General features: G+C 51.0%; 2 protein-coding genes across 2 annotated transcripts in view; one reads left to right on the top strand and one right to left on the bottom strand.

Annotated features, from left to right (window-relative positions):
* LOC119960840 (zinc finger protein 208-like) overlaps positions 1-19792 on the bottom strand; it is a gene marked incomplete at its 5' end in the record, with an annotated part of 136440 nt that overhangs the window by 46445 nt on the left and 70203 nt on the right. Inside the window, one exon of the mRNA XM_038788428.1 lies at positions 11848-12848. Coding sequence (XP_038644356.1) covers positions 11848-12848 — 1001 coding nt within the window. The remainder of the gene's footprint in view (positions 1-11847; positions 12849-19792) is intronic.
* Positions 777-2477, top strand: LOC119960847 (gastrula zinc finger protein XlCGF7.1-like). Its single transcript, XM_038788436.1, has one exon. It carries the CDS (start codon positions 906-908, stop codon positions 1746-1748), a length of 843 nt encoding a protein of 280 aa, XP_038644364.1. The 5' UTR covers positions 777-905; the 3' UTR covers positions 1749-2477.

Genomic DNA, 19792 nt, shown 5'->3' with positions numbered 1-19792 from the left:
TGTTTCAGTGAACTGACTGTGGAAACATCAGTGTGACTGGAAAAGCACCTAGACCCACACACACGAGTGAGAGAGTTCCAGTGAACTGACTGTGGAAAGACCTTTAACAGTTACACAGCCTGAAAAAACATTGCACCGTTTACAGTAAGGAGAGACCGTACATGTGTTCTGTGTGTAGAGGAGGCTTCAACTGATTATATTTAGAATTTAGAACAGTACAGCACAGAACAGGCCCTTCGGCCCTCGATGTTGTGCCGAGCAATGATCACCCTACTTAAACCCACGTAACCCGTATACCCGTAACCCAACAATCCCCCCCATTAACCTTACACTATGGGCAATTTAGCATGGCCAATCCACCTAACCCGCACATCTTTTGGACTGTGGGAGGAAACCGGAGCACCCGGAGGAAACCCACGCACACACGGGGAGGACGTGCAGACTCCACACAGACAGTGACCCAGCCGGGACTGTCGAGCCGGGATTCGAACCTGGGACCCTGGAGCTGTGAAGCATTGATGCTAACCACCATGCTACCGTGAGGCCCCCTTATCCAGCCTGTTTTTTATTTGTTCATTGGATGTGGGCATCGCGAGTTGTCAAAGCATTTATTGCCCATCCCTGAGGGCATTTAAGAATCAACCACATTGCTATGGATCTGGAGTCATATGTAGGCCAGACCTGAAGGACATCAGTGACCCAGATGGGTTTTTACAACCAATGGTAATGATTTGATGGTCATCATTAGAATTTGAATTCCATATCCTTATGGAATTCAAATTTCACCATTTGCCGCGGTGGGATTCGAACCTGGGTCCCCAGACCATTACCCTGGGTCTCCAGATTATTAGTCCAGTGACAATACCCCTACGCCACTGCCTTGGTAACACAAGGACACCGGCATCATGGGGAATCCGTGGAAATGTGGGGACTGTGGGAAGGGATTCAGATCCCCATCGGGGCTGGAAATTCATCGACGTAGTCACACCAGGGAGAGGACTTTCAACTGCTCTGACTGTGGGAAAAGCTATAAGAATGCTGGGGGTCTAATTAATCATCAACGTGTTCACACGAGAGAGAAGCTGTTCACCTGCTCCACCTGTGGAAAGGAATTCACCTGGGAATCCAGCCTAACGACACACCAGCGATTTCACACTGGAGAGAAACCCTACGCTTGCTCTCAGTGTGGGAAGAGCTTCCGGTGTTCATTCAACCTCACTGAACATCTACGGGTTCACACTGGGGAGAGACCATTCCACTGCTCTGAGTGCGGGCAGAGATTCACTTGTTCTTCCCACCTCACTGATCACAAGCGTGTCCACACTGGTGAGAGGCCATTTGTCTGCTCCGTGTGTGGAAAGGGATTTATTAGATCAACATTGCTTCTTAGTCACCAGCAAGTTCACACTGAAGAGAAAGCATTCACCTGCACTGAGTGTGGGAAGAGTTTCACTCGTCCATCGAATCTTGGGAATCACCAGCGAGTTCACACTGGGGAGAAACCCTTTACCTGCACTCAGTGTGGGAAGGGATTCGCTACAAAATCACAGCTTCAGGCACATAAACTTGTTCACACTGATGAGAGACCTTTTCAATGTTCTGACTGTGAGAAGAGCTTTAAAAGCAGAAGGGATTTGATGAACCACCAGCGAATCCATTCTGGGGAGAAGCCGTTCACCTGCCCCGTGTGTGGCAGAGGATTCACTCAGCCATCCGCTCGTCTGAAACACCAGAGAGTTCACATGTGATTACAGGGATTGGATTCCTACACCCAAGAATGGACCATGTTCATTCTGACAGTTCTGATTTATTTCCTATTGATGTTCAACCCCAGCCCAGTTAAAGGGATTAATAGAGTGGACATGAATTGCACTAAACACAGTGTTCACCTCGATGGGTGAGGAGCTGCGGAGGGTGGCGGAGGTGAACAAAGGGCCCAGAGCCAAGATGCAGGACCTGGAGAGCAGGCCGAGAAAGCTAAATTTGAGAATTGTGGGCCTGCCCAAGGGGGTGGAGGGCCTGAGGCCGGCTGAGTACTTTGTGAGGATGTTTGAGGAGTTGATGAGGGAGGGGGAAGATGCCTCCCGCTACGAGTTGGGCAGGGCACATCGGTCGCTCAGGCCGAAGCCTAAAGCGAATGAGCCACCAAGGGCAGGTATTCTGCTTCCACAGCGACCACATGAAGGAGAGGGTTTTGAGCTGGGCAAAGCAGAGGCGAGGTGTGGGAAGACACTGGCATATGAACATAACAAGACCTGATGACGGAGCTGCAGATAAGGCGGGTGGCCTTTTGCGGGGAGAAGGCGGCATTGTATGGCAGCGGAGTGAGATTCGGAGTAGTCTAACCTGCACGTTGAGAGTGACTCACAATGGACTTCTGGTGGCGGCGATGATGTAGGAAGCTGCATATTTGGGAGCTCCCATTTTAAACGGACTTTTCTGCATTTTTTAGAGCCCAAAATGCAAATTTTTCGACGTCTCCCAGTGGGGGAAGGTGTGCTGATCGACTTTCCCTGCAGTCCATGACTCGAACTCGGAGTGGAAAGGGGGAAAAAACGGCAGCAGCTCCCCAGAAAAAACGGGGGAAGGAATCCAAGATGGCGGCCGGCGGAGCTCCAGATGAGTGGAAGCAGTGGGCCCAGGAGCAACAAGCTTCTCTCCTGTGCTGCTTTACAGACTTCAAGGCTGAGGTACTGAGCTCTCTGCAGGAAACAAACAGAAGGCTGTCGGAGATTCAGACGACCCAGGGTGCTGCCATCAAGGAGTTGCAGACGCAGGCCACTGAACGAGAGGAGGAGGCCGTGGTGCTCGTGAGTAAGGTGGAGGGGCACGAGGCACTCCACAAGAAGTGGCAGGAACGCTTCGAGGAGCTTGATCACCGCATGAGGCAGAAAAACCTGCGGATCTTGGGCCAAGCGGAGGGGCTGGAGGGGTCGGACCTGACAACCTACGTGGCTACAATGCTGAACTCGCTAGTGGGGGCCGGGTCTTTCTATCTGCCCTTGGAGCTGGAGGAAGCACACAGGGTACTGGCCAGGGGGCCTAAGGAGGATGAACCCCCGCGTGCGGTGCTGGTGAGGTTCCACCGGTTCAGTGATCGGGAGTGTGTGCTGCGCTGGGCCAAGAAGGTGAAGAGCAGCAATTGGGAGAATTGGGTGGTACGGATCTACCAGGATTGGAGTGCGGAGGTGGCTAAGCGGCGGTCTGGATTCAATCGGACGAAAGAGGTGCTTTACAGGAAAAAGATAAAGTTCGGAATGTTGCAGCCCGTGCACCTGTGGGTAACTTATTCGGACCGGCGTTATTATTTCGATTCCCCGGAGGAGGCGTGGGCCTTCGTGCGGACGGAGAAACTGGACTTGAACAATGGGTTGGGGGTTGCGGGGTCGGTTGTAATACTTTATTGCTGGTTTCTGCTGTTGCTGTGTTCTTTCTTTTTTGTTTTTTTGTACTTTTGTAATTTTGATATGGTTATTTATGGGGGTGTTGTTCTGTTATGTTTTTTTTTGCTGTGGGGCATTGTTTGAGTTTTGTATCTTGCGGGGAGGGTTGGGAGTGTTTGTTGTATTCTATGTCGGGTTGGGGGTATGGAGTGGGGCTGATATTTGGGAGCTGTGTCAGAAGGGTGTGGTGGAGCAGTGCAAAAGCGCGGGCTTTCCTCTGGTTTCCCGCACAGCGGGGCTGGGGGGCGGAGATGATGACGGGGAGGCGGGGCCTGAACTGGTTCTTCCCCGCGGTGCCTGGAGGAGGGATAGATTGGGGGATGATCCCACTTTGGGAGGGGTTGGGTTATTGGCGGGAGTTTCCGGGGTCAGCAGAAGTTAGCTGACCCACGGATGTACAATGGAGGACGGTTCGTGGCTGGGTGCGTTCTTAGCCTGGGGGGTAGGGGGGGGGAAAAGGGGAATACCGGGTTGCTGCTGGTAGGGTCAGGAAGGAGCTGGTGGGGGCTGGGGGGACAGAGGTGAGGTGTTGTCGCTGTGGGGACTGGGTCGGGTAGGGGGTGCTGGCCTGGGGCGGACAGTCGACGGGCTATGGCTAGCCGACGGGGGAGGGGGGCGGGACGCCCTCTGATCCGGTTGGTCACCTGGAATGTGAGAGGGTTGAATGGGCCGGTGAAGCGGTCGAGGGTACTTGCTCATCTGAGGGGGCTAAAGGCGGATGTGGCAATGCTTCAGGAGACCCACCTGAAGGTGGCGGACCAGGTCCGCCTGAGGAAGGGGTGGGTGGGGCAGGTTTTCCACTCTGGGTTGGATGTGAAGAACCGGGGAGTGGCGATTCTGGTGGGGAAAAATGTGTTGTTTGAGGCATCGGAGGTGGTGGCGGATAAGGGGGGTAGGTATGTTATGGTTAGGGGCAGGCTACAAGGAGAGAAGGTGGTACTGGCTAGTGTGTATGCCCCAAATTGGGACGATGCGGGCTTTATGAGGCGTATGTTGGGACGGGTCCCGGACCTGGAGGTGGGAGGTCTGATCATGGGGGGGGACTTCAGTACGGTGTTGGATCCTTCACTGGATCGGTCCAGCTCTAGGACGGGTAGGAGGCCGGCGGCGGCCAAGGTACTGAGAGGGTTTATGGACCAGATGGGTGGTGTGGATCCATGGAGGTTTGTGAGGCCGAGGGCACGCGAGTACTCTTTCTTTTCCCACGTACATAGGATCTACTCTCGGATAGACTTCTTCGTGGTGAGTAGGGGACTGATTCCGAGAGTGGAGGAGGCTGAGTATTCGGCCATTGCAATCTTCGACCACGCTCCGCATTGGATAGAGTTGGAGGTGCGGGACCAGCGCCCGTTGTGGCGGTTGGATGTGGGGTTGCTGGCGGAGGAGGAGGTGTGTAGGAGGGTCCGGGCAAGTATTGAGGGGTACCTCGAGGTGAATGATACGGTGGAGGTTCAGGTGGGGATGGTCTGGGAAGCCCTGAAGGCAGTGATTCGTGGGGAGCTGATATCCATCCGGGCACACAGGGAGAGGAGCGAGAGGAGTGAGAGGGATAGACTGGTGGGAAAGATGCTGGAGGTAGACAGGAGGTATGCAGAGGCACCAGAGGAGGGACTGTTGGGGGAGAGGCGCAGCCTGCAGGCTAAATTTGATTTGCTGACCACTAGAAATGCGGAGGCACAGTGGAGGAAGGCACAAGGGGCAGTGTACGAACATGGTGAAAAGGCGAGTAGGATGCTGGCTCATCAGCTCCGTAAGTGGGATGCTGCTAAGGAAATTGCTGGAGTGAGAGACAAGAGTGGGAATGTGGTGCGGAAGGGGGTAGAGGTGAATGAGGTCTTCAAGGACTTTTACAGAGAACTGTACCGGTCGGAGGCAACGGGGGAGAGGAGGGGAATGGAGAGGTTCCTCGACGGGCTTCCTTTCCCGAAGGTGCAGGAGGAGAAGGTGGAGGGGCTGGGTGCGCCGATTGAGCTGGAGAAGCTAGTTAAGGGGATCGGGCAGATGCAGTCAGGGAAGGCACCAGGGCCGGATGGGTTCCCGGTGGAATTTTATAAAAAGTTTGTGGACCTAGTGGGCCCCTTGCTGGTGCGGACACTTAATGAAGCGTGGGAAGGGGGGACTTTGCCCCCGACGATGTTGTGGGCGCTGATCTCGTTAAATTTAAAGAGGGACAAGGACCCCCAGCAGTGTGGTTCATACAGGCCCATATCTCTCCTCAATGTGGATGCCAAGGTGCTGGCAAAACCCTGGCCACCAGGATAGAGGACTGTGTGCCAGGGGTTGTACACGAGGACCAGACAGGTTTTGTGAAGGGAAGGCAGCTGAACACGAATGTGCGGAGATTGTTGAATGTCATCATGATGCCGGCGATTGAGGGGGAGGCAGAGATAGTGGTGGCGCTGGATGCGGAGAAGGCCTTCGATAGAGTGGAGTGGGGGTACTTATGGGAGGTGTTGGGGAGATTTGGATTTGGTGAAGGGTTTATTAGATTGCTGAGGCTACTATATGAGGCCCCGATGGCGTGCGTGGCCACGAATGGGAGGAGGTCGGAGTACTTCCGGCTTTACCGAGGGACCAGGCAGGGTTGCCCCCTGTCCCCCTTGTTGTTTGCATTGGCAATCGAGCCGCTGGCGATGGCGTTGAGGGATTCAGAGAGGTGGAGAGGTTTGGTGCGAGGTGGGGAGGAACATAGGGTGTCGTTGTATGCCAATGACCTGTTACTGTATGTGGCGAACCCGGTGGGAGGGATGCCAGGGGTGATGGAGCTGCTAGCTGAGTTTGGGACCTTTTCAGGTTATAAACTAAATTTAGGCAAGAGTGAGGTGTTTGTGGTGCACCCTGGAGACCAGGGGGAAGGAATTGGTAGGCTCCCGCTTAGGAGGGCAGGGGAGAGTTTTAGGTACCTGGGGGTGCAGGTGGCCAGGGACTGGGGGACTCTTCACAAGCATAATTTCACCAGGCTTGTAGATCAGATGGAGGAGGAGTTCAAGAGGTGGAACATGCTGCCATTGTCGTTGGCGGGGAGGGTGCAGTCCATCAAAATGACGGTGCTTCCGAGGTTCTTGTTCCTCTTTCAGTGCCTGCCCATCTTCATCCCCAGGGCCTTCTTTAGGAGAGTGACTAGCAGTATTTTGAGCTTTGTGTGGGCACATGGGACTCCGAGAGTGAAGAGGGTGTTCCTGGAGCGAGGGAGGGATAGAGGTGGGCTGGCGCTGCCCAACCTTTTGGGGTACTATTGGACGGCCAATGTGTCAATGGTGCGTAAATGGGTGATGGAGGGGGGAGGGGCGGTGTGGAAAAGAATGGAGATGGCGTCATGTAGAGGTACGAGCCTGGGTGCCATGGTAACGGCGCCATTGCCACTCTCCCCTAAGAGGTTTACCACGAGCCCGGTGGTGGCGGCGACCCTAAAAATCTGGGGACAGTGGAGGCGGCATAGGAGGGAAACAGGGGGCTCGATGGAGTTTCCATTGGGTGGCAACCATCGGTTCATCCCGGGGAACAAGGATGGGGGATTTAGGGGGTGGCAAAGGGTGGGCATCAGTAAATTGAGGGACCTGTTTATTGGCGGGAGGTTTGCGGGCCTGGGGGAACTGGAAGATAAATTTGGGCTTCCCCAAGGGAACATGTTCAGATACTTGCAGGTAAAGGTGTTTGCTAGGCGACAGGTAGAGGGATTCCCTTTGCTGCCCTCACGGGGGACGATGGACAGAGTGCTTTCGGGGGTGTGGGTCGGAGAGGGGAAGGTGTCTGACATCTGTAAGGTAATGCAGGAGGTGGAGGAGTCGTCAGTGGAGGAGCTGAAGGCTAAATGGGAGGAGGAACTCGGGGAGCAGATAGAAGACGGTACTTGGGCAGATGCCTTGGAGAGTCAACTCTTCCTCCTCAAGGGCAGCACGGTGGCCTAGTGGTTAGCACAAGCACCTCACGGCGCTGAGGTCCCAGGTTCGATCCCGGCTCTGGGTCACTGTCCGTGTGGAGTTTTCACATTCTCCCCGTGTCTGCGTGGGTTTCGCCCCCACAACCCAAAAATGTGCAGCGTAGGTGGATTGGCCACACTAAATTGCCCCTTAATTGGAAAAAATAATTGGGTAATCTAAATTTATTTAAAAAAAACTCTTCCTCCTCATGTGCGAGGCTTAGTCTCATCCAATTTAAGGTGCTGCACCGGGCCCACATGTCCGGGACTAGGATGAGTAGGTTCTTTGGGGGTGAGGACAGGTGCACCAGATGTTCGGGGAGTCCAGCGAACCACGCCCATATGTTCTGGGCGTGCCCATCACTGGTAGAATTCTGGAAGGGGGTGGCGGGGACGGTGTCGAGGGTGGTTGGATCCAGGGTCAAACCAGGGTGGGGACTCGTGATTTTTGGAGTTGCAGTAGAGCCGGGAGTGCAGGAGGCGAAAGTAGCCGGTGTCCTGGCCTTTGCGTCCCTAGTAGCCCGACGAAGGATCTTGCTGCAGTGGAAGGATGCGAGGCCCCCAAGTGTGGAGACCTGGATCAGTGACATGGCGGGATTTATAAAATTGGAAAGGGTCAAATTTGCCCTGAGAGGATCAATACAAGGGTTCTATAAATGATGGCAGCCTTTTCTGGACTTCCTGGCTCAAAGATAGGTATCTTGGTCAATAGCAGCAGCAACCCGGGGGGGGGGGGGGGGGGGTGTTCCTTATTATAGTTTATATTATGTAACTTAATATTGTGTTAATTTGCGTTGTTATTAATATGCTGTGTTGTTCATGGAGGTGGGGCAAATGTTTATGATTGCTAATATTATTGTTATTTTTGGTATTTTATTATGGTTCGTTGTTGTTGTATAAATTCAAAATTTTTCAATAAAAGTTATGTTTTTTTTTTAAATTGTATTAATTAGCTACCAGTCTGTAACAGATGATTAAATAAGCAGTGATCCTTGATTGATTTACAATGAAACAATAATGAATCAGCAGTTATAGTAAAAGTCTGAGTTTTATTTGTTGTAAAAATATAAAAGCTTAATCGCTGTGTATATAAAGAATGTGCGATGAGGATAAATGTACCGGCAAGGGAGACCTTCCAACTCTGATTAGCCCCAACATTTGAAACTGTTTGAATAAGGGGTTGTACAGAATCAGATAAAGGGATAGTATGAAACTGTTCAATTGTATTCCTGTCAAAGGTAATGAGAGAAGGTGGTGTCAGTAATTAAAGATCCAATTAAATTAAACTGGTGCCCAATTAACCAATGGTCATGTTACCACAGGCCCAACTCTGACATGAGGTAATGGTCACTTTGGGGGTAAAAGTCGAGGTTCCGAAGGCCTTCCTTGCTGGCCAAGTACTGAAGACTCTCAAGGCCGAGTTCCAAGGAAATTAGTGTCAAAGAAGGAGCCAGGGAGGGTTACGCTTCCACAGACTGATCACCTGCATGAAGTAAACGTCAATGTCTTCAAGTCAGTCATTTACATAGAACAGTACAGCACCTAGAAACTGCCTCACCCCTCAACCCTAGCTGGGGATTCTGGCTGATAGAGCCTGCTGTTAAACACCGCATTCACTCCTGCTGGGTCCAAAATCGCATTCCCACCTCTGTCCTTCACTCTTCCAAGCTCCCTGGCCGCCTCCCTTTTCCTCAGCTCGTGCGCTCAGCTGGCCTTCTCACCATACTCATATACCGCCCCCCTCGCCTTCCTCAGTTGCTCCACCGCCTTCCCTGTAGATAACAGCTCAAAATCCATTTGTAGCCTCTGCCGCTCCATCAATAACCCCGCCTCCGGGGCCTCCTATATGTCCAGTCCACCTGGAGTATTTCCCCAACAGCCTATCCCTCTCTGCTCGCTCCACCTTTTCCCTATGGGCCCATATCGAGATTAACTCCCCCCTAACCACTGCCTTCAGCACTTCCCAAACCGTTGCTGCCGAGACTTCCGCCGTGTTATTTATTTCCAAATAGTTCTGGATGGACTCCCTCACCCACCCGCACACCCCCTCATCCGCTAACAGTCCCACACCCAACCTCCATTGCGGGCGCTGCCCTCTCTCCTTACTCACCCGTAAATCCACCCAATGTGGGGCATGGTCCAACACCGCAATCATCGAATATTCGGTATAAACCACCCCCACCAGTAGAACCCTGCTCAGAATAAAAACGTCGATCCAGGAGTACGCTTTGTGCACAAGGGAGCAAAAAGAAAACTCCTTCACTCTTGGCCGTCCGAACCTCCATGGGTCTACCACCCCCCACCCCATCTACTCCATTAACCCCTTTAGTTCCTTCGCTACTGTTGGTACCGTCCTTGTCATTGACCTCGACCCCCCCTCCTCACCATGATGAACTTTCCCCCACGTCCGCCACTATTCTCCCTGCCTCAAATGCCACCCGTTTGTTGATCAGGATCGCGACTCCCCCTAGTCTTAAGAGTCCAGCACTGAAATGAAATACTTGGCCAACCCATTCCTTCCTCAATCTGATCTGATCGATTCCTCTCAGGTGTGTCTCCTGTAACATTGCCACGTTCGCCTTGAATCCCTGAACATGTGAGCCCTCTTAACCAGCCCATTCAGCCCTCTAAGGTTCCATGTACTATTCACCCTTCTAAGGCCAGCCTCCAGCTCGCGTCCCTCACCTCCATTGGCCCGCCTTCGGGCATCCACTGTCCTCGACCTCCCCTTTTGTCTCTCAGCAACAGTTTCTCCTCTGTCAGCAGAGCAGCTCCCGCTTCCCCCTCCGCCCCACTATTAGCAGCAGAAGAATCCCAATCCCCCTTAACAAACTTACCAGCTGCTCACCACACCCTCCCCCACTGCACTTCCGTGATTTAGCCCACCTAGCCTGGTAACCCACCCATGGCGCCAGACATCCTATCCCACCCCCCCACGAACATACATATTCAAAACATCACAGTCCCCAATCAACATACAGTAGAAAAAATCCCTCCACCATCTACCTACTGAAATAAAATTAACTTACAAATCTAAGCAACGGCCTAAAAAACTGTTACACAGAGAGCACTGCATATACAGATCAAAACTAAGGAAACTTTAACAGAATCGATACCGCAATACCCTCCCCCAAGGTTCAATGCCCTCAAACTCCTGCCAGCCTTTTGTCTTTGATAAAGTCCATCGCTTCATCCGGCGATTCAAGGTAAAGTTCTTGGCCCTCAAACGTGACCCACAGACGCATTGGGTATAATAACCCAAACTTCACCCCCTGCTTGAAGAGGGCCGATTTTACCCTATTGAATCCAGCTCGTCTTTTGGCCAGTTTCACGCCCAGGTCCTGGTAGATGCGCAGCTCACAGTTCTCCCACTTGCAGCTCAGTGTCTGCTTTGCCCACCGCAAAATCCGCTCCTTATCCAGGAAGCGATGCATTCGCACCCGGATCACCCTCGGAGGTTCATATCGCTCGCGGCTTCCTCCCAAGCGCTCTATCTACTTCCAAGGGTCGAGAAAACGCCCCATCTCCCATCAGCTTCTCGAGCATATTCGTCACACATGCCCTTGCATCCGACCCTTCACTGCCCTCCAGGAGGCCGACAATCCTCAGGTTCTGTCTCTGGGACCTGTTCTCCAGGTCCTCCTGCAACTTTTTCTGGTGGTCCCTCATCAGCCCCACCTCCACCTCCAAAGCGGTTAAATGGTCCTCGTGCTCAGCCACCTTCTGGATCGCCGGTCCATGGGCTTCCAGCCCGTTCCACCCAATCAATCCTTGCCTTAATTAGGTTGCCTTCATTTGCTTGGCGAAGCTCCTGAATGAACTCCACCCGCAGTAACATTGACCACTGTGCCACCAAACCGGGATCCTGCACCTCCGCCATGCTTTCCCGTGCTGCAGGTTCTACAGTCAGCTTCGCTGCTCAACTAATTCTTCTTGGACAACCATTTCTGGTCCACGGCTCCACATACTGGTGGGGGATTTCTCCTCACTGTCTCACTCTCCACCGATGTTTCTAATAGAATTCCGAAAAAAATCGGGAGAATAGGTTCAAAATGTCCGTCACGAGCAGGAGCTCCCAAATGCCCGACCTCCTACTCCATGGCCGCCACCAGAAGTCAAAAGGATGAAATTTAGAGACAGTTTGGTCCGGTGGGATCGTGGAAGGGAGGGAAGCAGCAGAGGCAGCTGATCGGATTGACTCAATCTCAGTCACAAAGCAGCTCCACAAGCTCCTCACACTTCTTGTTGGAGGTGAGGATGGAAGAGACGGGGAGAGCGAGAGAACTTCAAAAGGAAATAACTTGTGTCAGAGATATTTAAAAATTTCAACACTGCGTATTTAACATAATTCTAATTTATTTAACTTTCAGCCAGAATATTAGCCCCTGTAAATGGGCTGGAGTTTATTATCAGGAGAAAGAGACCCAAATGAACATGGTTCAGTCCTGAATGTGAGTAACAGTAAAATCCAATCACTGTGGTTACTTGTGGCCTCGTTGGTGTCTTAGCAGGTGGGATGAAATGGTGAATCCCTTTCCACACTGGGAGCAGGTGAATGGCCTCTCCCCAGTGTGCATTCGTTGATGTACAATGAGGTCAGATGATTGTCTGAACCCAGCCCCGCAGTGAGAGCACCTGAACGGTCTCTCCCCAGTGTGAACTCGCTGGTGACTCAGCAGGTTGGATGACTGAGTGAATCCCTTCCCACACGTGGAGCAGGTGAACGGTCTCTCCCCAGTGTGAACTCGCTGGTGTTTCTTCAGTGTGGATGACTCAGTGAATCCCTTCCCACACGTGGAGCAGGTGAATGGCCTCTCCCCAGTGTGAACTCGCTGGTGACTCAGCAGGTTGGATGACTGAGTGAATCCCTTCCCACACGTGGAGCAGGTGAATGGTTTCTCCCCAGTGTGAACACGCTGGTGTTTCGGCAGTGTGGATGCCCGAGTGAATCCCTTCCCACACTCGATGCAGGTGAATGGTCTCTCCCCAGTGTGAACTTGCTGGTGACTGAGCAGGGCGGATGACTGAGTGAATCCCTTCCCACACGTGGAGCAGATGAATGGTCTCTCCCCAGTGTGAATTCGTTGATGTACAATGAGGTCAGATGATTGTCTGAACCCAGCCCCGCAGTGAGAGCACCTGAACGGTCTCTCCCCAGTGTGAACTCGCTGGTGACTCAGCAGGTTGGATGACTGAGTGAATCCCTTCCCACACGTGGAGCAGGTGAATGGCCTCTCCCCTGTGTGAACACACTGGTGACTCAGCAGGTTGGATGACTTAGCGAATCCCTTCCCACACGTGGAGCAGGTGAACGGTCTCTCCCCAGTATGAACTCGCTGGTGACTGAGCAGGGCGGATGACTGAGTGAATCCCTCCCCACACGTGGAGCAGGTGAATGGTCTCTCCCCAGTGTGAACACGTCGATGAGTTTCCAGCTTGGATGGGGAAGTGAATCCTTTCCCACAGTCCGCACATTTCCACGGTTTCTCCTCAGTGCGGCTGCATTTCTGTCTCATGGGGCCTGATGACGTGTACGGTTTCTCCCCACTGTGAACGATGCTTTTTCCTTCCATGTTCAAAATCCGCTGATATTTAGGATATGATAAATTGAGGACTCTGTCAGATCCTGATGTGATGCTTGGTTTGAGTTTCCGGACTTTGAAGCCTCCCCTTCGAACACCCTGTGAAACTGATTGAAAACAGAAAATAGGGAGTGAGAGAACCCACAAAACACATAGGCAGGTTGTGAAATTGAGCTGAATGAATCTGGTCATTTGTGAGGCCGGCACTGGGAAAAAGTGACCATGAAAACTGCTGGATTGTCACAAAAACACAACGAGCCTCTTTGGGAGGGGAGAGAAAGAGGTGAAGATAGATTTTGTATATCTACAAGTCATATTAAAGAGAATAGATGGCAAAGCAAAGTCGATCTTGAGCTTCATAAACAGTAACCGAGGAGATAATGCTGGAACATCTCAGCACGTCTGGTAGCATCTGTAGGGAGAGAAAAGGTCTCATGTTGAGTCCAGATGGTCCTTTGTTAGCTCTTTTCCTTCCCTACGGATGCTGCCAGACTTGCTGAGATTTTCCTGCATTTTCTCTTTGGCTTCAGATTCCACCATCCGCAGTAATTTTCTTTTATTCATAAACAGTAATATTGATACCAAAACTATGCTTCTGGTGGCACGGTGATTAGCACTGCTGCCTCACAGCGCTAGGGACCTGGGTTCAATTCCAGCCTGGGTGATTGTGTGGAGTTTGCACTTTCCCCCCGTGTCTGTGTGGGTTTCCACCTGGTGCTCAGGTTTCCTCTAACAGTCCAAAGAAGGGAAAGTTAGATGGATTACCCCTTAGTGTCCAGGGATGTGCAGGTTAGGTGGGGCTATGGGGTTACAGGGACAGGGTAGGGGTGTGGGCCTAGACAGGGTGCCCTTGCAGAGAATCACTGCAGATCTGATGGGCTGAATGGCCTTCTTCTGCACTGTAGGAATTCTATGGCTCCAATTCTATTCTATGAATCTTTATAAAGCTCTGGTCACCACTCTTCAGGAACGATGTGAAGGTTCTTGGAGAAGGTGCAGAGGAGATTTACCAGAATGGTTCCAGCAAAGGAGGTTGAGGGAGATTTGATTCAGGGACACAAGATTATGCCAGATTTCCATCGGGTGGACAAAGAAACTCTGTTTCCATTCACTGATCGTACAAGCAGCCGCGACACAGATTTAAAGATTTGGGTAAAACCTGGATTGAATGATATATGATCCTGAGGGGTCTTGACAGGGTAGATGTGGAGAGGATGTTTCCTCTTGTGGGAGAATCTAGAACAAGGCGTCACTGTTGCAAAATAAGGGGTCACCCATTTCAGATGGAGATGAAGCTTTTTTTCTCTTGAGGGTTGTAAGACAGGAGGTGGCACAGTGCTTAGCACTGCTGCCTCACAGCACCAGGGACCCAGGTTCAATTCCTGCCCTGGGTGACTGTGTGGAGTTTGCACGTTCTCCCTGTGTCTGTGTGAGTTTCCTCCGGGTGCTCCGGATTCCTCACAGAATTCAAAGATGTGCAGGTTAGGTGGATTGGCCAGGTTAGTTCGATTGGCCCGGTTAGGTGGATCGGCCAGGTTAGGTGGATCGGCCAGGTTAGGTGGATTGGCCAGGTTAGGTGGATTGGCCAGGTTAGGTGGATTAGAACAAAGAACAAAGAAAATTACAGCACAGGAACAGGCCCTTCGGCCCTCCCAGCCTGCGCCGATCCAGATCCTTTATCTAAACCTGTCTCCTATTTTCCAAGGTCTACTTCCCTCTGTTGCCACCCGTTCATATACCTGTCTAGATGCCTCATAAATGATGCTATCGTGCCCGCCTCTACCACCTCCGCTGGTAAAGCGTTCCAGGCACCCACCACCCTCTGCGTTAATAACTTCCCACGCACATCTCCCTTAAACTTTCCCCCGCTCACCTTGAAATCGTGACCCCTCGTAACTGACACCCCCACTCTTGGAAAGAGCTTGTTGCTATCCACCCTGTCCATACCTCTCATAATTTTGTATACCTCAATCAGGTCCCCCCTCAACCTCCGTCTTTCCAACGAAAATAATCCTAATCTACTCAACCTTTCTTCATAGCTAGCACCCTCCATACCAGGCAACATTCTGGTGAACCTCCTCTGCACCCTCTCCAAAGCATCCACATCCTTCTGGTAATGTGGCGACCAGAACTGCACGCAGTATTCCAAATGTGGCCTAACCAAAGTCCTATACAACTGTAACATGACCCGCCTACTCTTGTACTCAAGACCCCGTCCGATGAAGGCAAGCATGCTGTATGCCTTCTTGACCACTCTATCAACCTGCGTTGCCACCTTCAGGGTACAATGGACCTGAACTCCCAGATCTCTCTGTACATCAATTTTCCCCATGACCCTTCCATTGACCATATAGTCCGCTCTTGAATTTGATCTTCCAAAATGCATCACCTCGCATTTGCATGGATTGAACTCCATCTGCCATTTCTCTGCCCAACTCTCCAATATATCGATATTTTGTTGTATTCTCTGACAGTCCTCCTCGCTATCTGCAACTCCACCAATCTTAGTATCATCTGCAAACTTGCTAATCAGACCACCTGTACCTTCCTCCAGGTCATTTATGTAGATCACAAACAACAGTGTTCCGAGCACGGATCCCTGTGGAACACCACTAGTCACCCTTCTCCATTTTGAGACACTCCCTTCCACCACTACTCTCTGTCTCCTGTTGCCCTGCCAGTTCTTTATCCATCTAGCTAGTACACCCTGAACCCCATGCGACTTCACTTTTTCCATCAACCTGCCATGGGAAACCTTATCAAACGCCTTACTAAAGTCCATGTGTATGACATCTACAGCCCTTCCCTCATCAATTAACTTTGTCACTTCCTCAAAGAATTCTATTAGGTTTGTAAGACATGACCTTCCCTGCACAAAACCATGCTGCCTATCACTGATAAGTCTATTTTCTTCCAGATGTGAATAGATCCTATCCCTCAGTATCTTCTCCAACAGTTTGCCTATCACTGATGTCAAGCTCACAGGTCTGTAATTCCCTGGATTTTCCCTGCTGCCCTTCTTAAACAAAGGGACAACATTTATGGGCAGCACGGTAGCATGGTGGTTAGCATAAATGCTTCACAGCTCCAGGGTCCCAGGTTGGGTCACTGTCTGTGCGGAGTCTGCACGTCCTCCCCGTGTGAGCGTGTGTTTCCTCCGGGTGCTCCGGTTTCCCCCCACAGTCCAAAGATGTGCGAGTTAGGTGGATTGGCCATGCTAAATTGCCCGTAGTGTCCTAATAGTAAGGTTAAGGGGGGGAGTTGTTGGGTTACGGGTATAGGGTGGACACGTGGGTTTGAGTAGGGTGATCATTGCTCGGCACAACATCGAGGGCCGAAGGGCCTGTTCTGTGCTGTACTGTTCTATGTTCTATGTTCTATTAGCAATTCTCCAGTCCTCACCCGTGCTCAAGGATGCTGCAAAAATATCTGTTAAGGCTCCAGCTATTTCGACCTTCGCTTCCCTCAGTAACCTGGGATAGATCCCATCTGGTCCTGGGGACTTGTCCACCTTAATGTCTTTTAGAATACCCAAAACTTCCCCTTTCCGTATGACAACTTGACCTAGAGTATTTAAACATCCATCCCTAGCCTCAACATCCGTCTTGTCCCTCTCCTTTGTGAATACCGATGCAAAGTACTCATTAAGAATCTCACCCATTTCCTTTGAGTCCACGCATAAATTCCCTCTCTTGTCTTTGAGTGGGCCAATCCTTTCCCTAGTTACCCTCTTGCTCCTTACATACGAATAAAAGGCTTTGGGATTTTCCTTAACCCTGTTAGCCAAAGATATTTCATGACCCCCTTTAGCCCTTTTTATTGCGCGTTTGAGATTCGTTCTACTTTCCCGAAATGCCTCCAAAGCTTCATCAGTTTTGAGTCGCCTCGATCTTACATATGCTTCCTTTTTCACAATTTCACCCGTCATCCATGGTTCCCTAATCTTGCCATTTCTATCTCTCATTTTCACAAGAACATGTCTGTCCTGCACTCTTATCAACCTTTCCTTAAAAGACTCCCACATTTCAAATGTGGATTTACCCTTAAACAGCTGCTCCCAATCCACATTCCCTAGCCCCTGCCGAATTTTGTTATACTCTGCCTTTCCCCAATTTAGCACTCTTCCTTTCGGACCACTCTTGTCCTTGTCCATGAGTATTCTAAAACTTACGGAAGTGTGATCGCTATTCCCAAAGTAATCACCGACTGAAACATCAACCACCTGGCCGGGATCATTCCCCAATACCAGGTCCAGTATGGCCCATTCCCGAGTTGGACTATTTACATACTGCTCTAAAAAAAACTCTCCTGGATGCTCCTTACAAACTCTGCTCCATCTCCGCCTCCAACACTACACGAATCCCATTCAATGTTGGGGAAGTTAAAATCTCCCATCACAACCACCCTATTGCTCCTACATTTTTCTATAATCTGTCTGCATATTTGTACCTCTACTTCATGCTTACTTTTGGGAGGCCTGTAGTAAAGTCCCAACAATGTTACTGCACCCTTCCTATTTCTTAGCTCCACCCATATTGCCTCAGTGCTCGAATCCTCTATCGTGCCCTCCTTAATCACAGCTGTGAAATCATCTCTGACGAGTAATGCAACTCCTCCACCCCTTCTACCTCCCTCTCTATCCCTCCTGAAGCATCTATACCCTGGGATATTCAGTTGCCAGTCCTGCCCTTCCCTCAACCAAGTCTCAGTAATACCAATAACATCATATTCCCAGGTACTGATCCAAGCCCTAAGTTCATCTGCCTTACCTGCTACACTTCTCGCATTAAAACAAATGCACGACAGACCACCTGTCCCTTTGCGTTCATCATCTCTTCCCTGTCGACTCTTCCCCTTAGTCACATTGAGTTTATTATCTCGTACCTTCCCGGCTTTAGTTGCTGCTTCTTTACTGACCTCTAACTTCCTAATCTGGTTCCCATCCCCCTGCCACATTAGTTTAAAACCTCCCCAACAGTGTTAGCAAAAGCACCCCCTAGGACATTGGTTCCAGTCCTGCCCAGCTGTAGACCATCCAGTTTGTAATGGTCCCACCACCCCCAGAACCGGTTCCAATGTCCCAAAAATCTGAACCCCTCCCTCCTGCACCATCTCTCAAGCCACATATTCATTCTGACTATTCTTGAATTTCTACTCTGACTGTCCCGTGGCACTGGTAGCAATCTTGAGATTACTACCTTTGAGGTCCTACTTTTTAACTTGTCTCCTAACTCCCTAAATTCTGATTGTAGAACCTCATCTTTTTTTTAACCTATATCGTTGGTGCCTATATGCACCATGACAACTGGCTGTTCACCCTCCCCCTTTAGTATGTCCTGTAGCCGATCGGAGACATCCCTGACCCAAGCACCCGGGAGGCAACATACCATTCGGGAGTCTCGTTTTCGACCAAAGGATCGCCTGTCTACTCCCCTTACAATTGAATCCCCTATGACAATAGCCCTGCCAGTCATTTTCCCACCCTTCTGTGCAGAGAGCCAGCCACGGTGCCATGAGCCTGGCTACTACTGCCTTCCCCTGGTGAGTCATCTCCCACAAAAGTATCCAAAATGGTATACCTGTTTTGGAGGGAGATGACCGCAGGGGACACCTGCACTGCCTTCCTGCTCTTTCTCTGCCTTTTGTTCACCCATTCCCTGTCTCCCTCACCAATCCTAATCTGCGGTGTGACCAACTCACTGAACGTGCTGTCCACGACCTCCTCAGCATCGCGGATGCTCCAAAGTGAGTCCATCCGCAGCTCCAGAGCCGCCATGCGGTCTAACAGGCGCTGCAGCTGGACACACTTCCTGCACATGAAGGAGTCAGGGACATCGGCCGCATCCCTGAACTCCCACATTGCGCACGAGGAGCATAACACGGGTCTGGGTTCTCATGCCATTTTTACCCTTGACCTTAACTGACTACAAACTATACTATCAAATAATTAATAAGTGAAAGGAACAAAGACTTTACTTACCAATCACAATACTTACCAACACACGAAGAGTTAAATTTCTCCCAGCTGCTGCTAATTGGAGCACTTTCCTTACCAGCCAATCAGATCTCTGCTTTGCTGTGATGTCCCTCTTCCAGGTAAGTTTTTAAAGTTTTAAAGAGGTAAACTTACCTTCCCAAAGATCCCTCGCCACTGCTCCCGCCGAGAATCTGATGTCCGCTGCTCCTTTTCAACAGTCTTTTTTTTTGGTTAGAGGAGGAGGCGGGTGGGAGACACTACACGGGTAGTGTCTCGGGTTTAGCCGCTGCCCAAATATATCAATTCACTCACCTTCCCAGAGTGCAATTCGGCTCCTCCCACTCACTGCAAACTGCAAGTTACGTTTTTTTTAAAGTAGGGAATCTTACCGCTCCCTTTCAGCTCCTCCCAAGCACTGAAACTGCAAGGTGAAATCAATTCACTCACCTTCCCAGAGCGCAATTCGGCTCCTCCCACTCACTGCAAACTGCAAGTTAAGTTTTTTTTTTAAGTAGGGAATCTTACCGCTCCCTTTCAGCTCCTCCCACGCACGGGTTGGCCAGGTTAGGTGGATTGGCCGGGTTAGGTGGATTGGCCAGGTTAGGTGGATTGGCCAGGTTAGGTGGATTGGCCAGGTTAGGTGGATTGGCCGGGTTAGGTGGATTGGCCGGGTTAGGTGGATTGGCCGGGTTAGGTGGATTGGCCAGGTTAGGTGGATTGGCCAGGTTAGGTGGATTGGCCGGGTTAGGTGGATTGGCCGGGTTAGGTGGATTGGCCGGGTTAGGTGGATTGGCCAGGTTAGGTGGATTGGCCATGCCAAATTGCCACTTCATCTCCAAGGACGTGGATGTTGGGTGGGGTTATGAGGATG

Source organism: Scyliorhinus canicula, unplaced genomic scaffold, assembly GCF_902713615.1.
Source record: "Scyliorhinus canicula unplaced genomic scaffold, sScyCan1.1, whole genome shotgun sequence".
In the NCBI taxonomy this organism is placed as follows: Eukaryota; Metazoa; Chordata; class Chondrichthyes; order Carcharhiniformes; family Scyliorhinidae; genus Scyliorhinus; species Scyliorhinus canicula.
The sequence above is the reverse complement of the archived record's forward strand: the minus strand, read 5'-3'. Positions and strand labels throughout refer to the sequence as shown.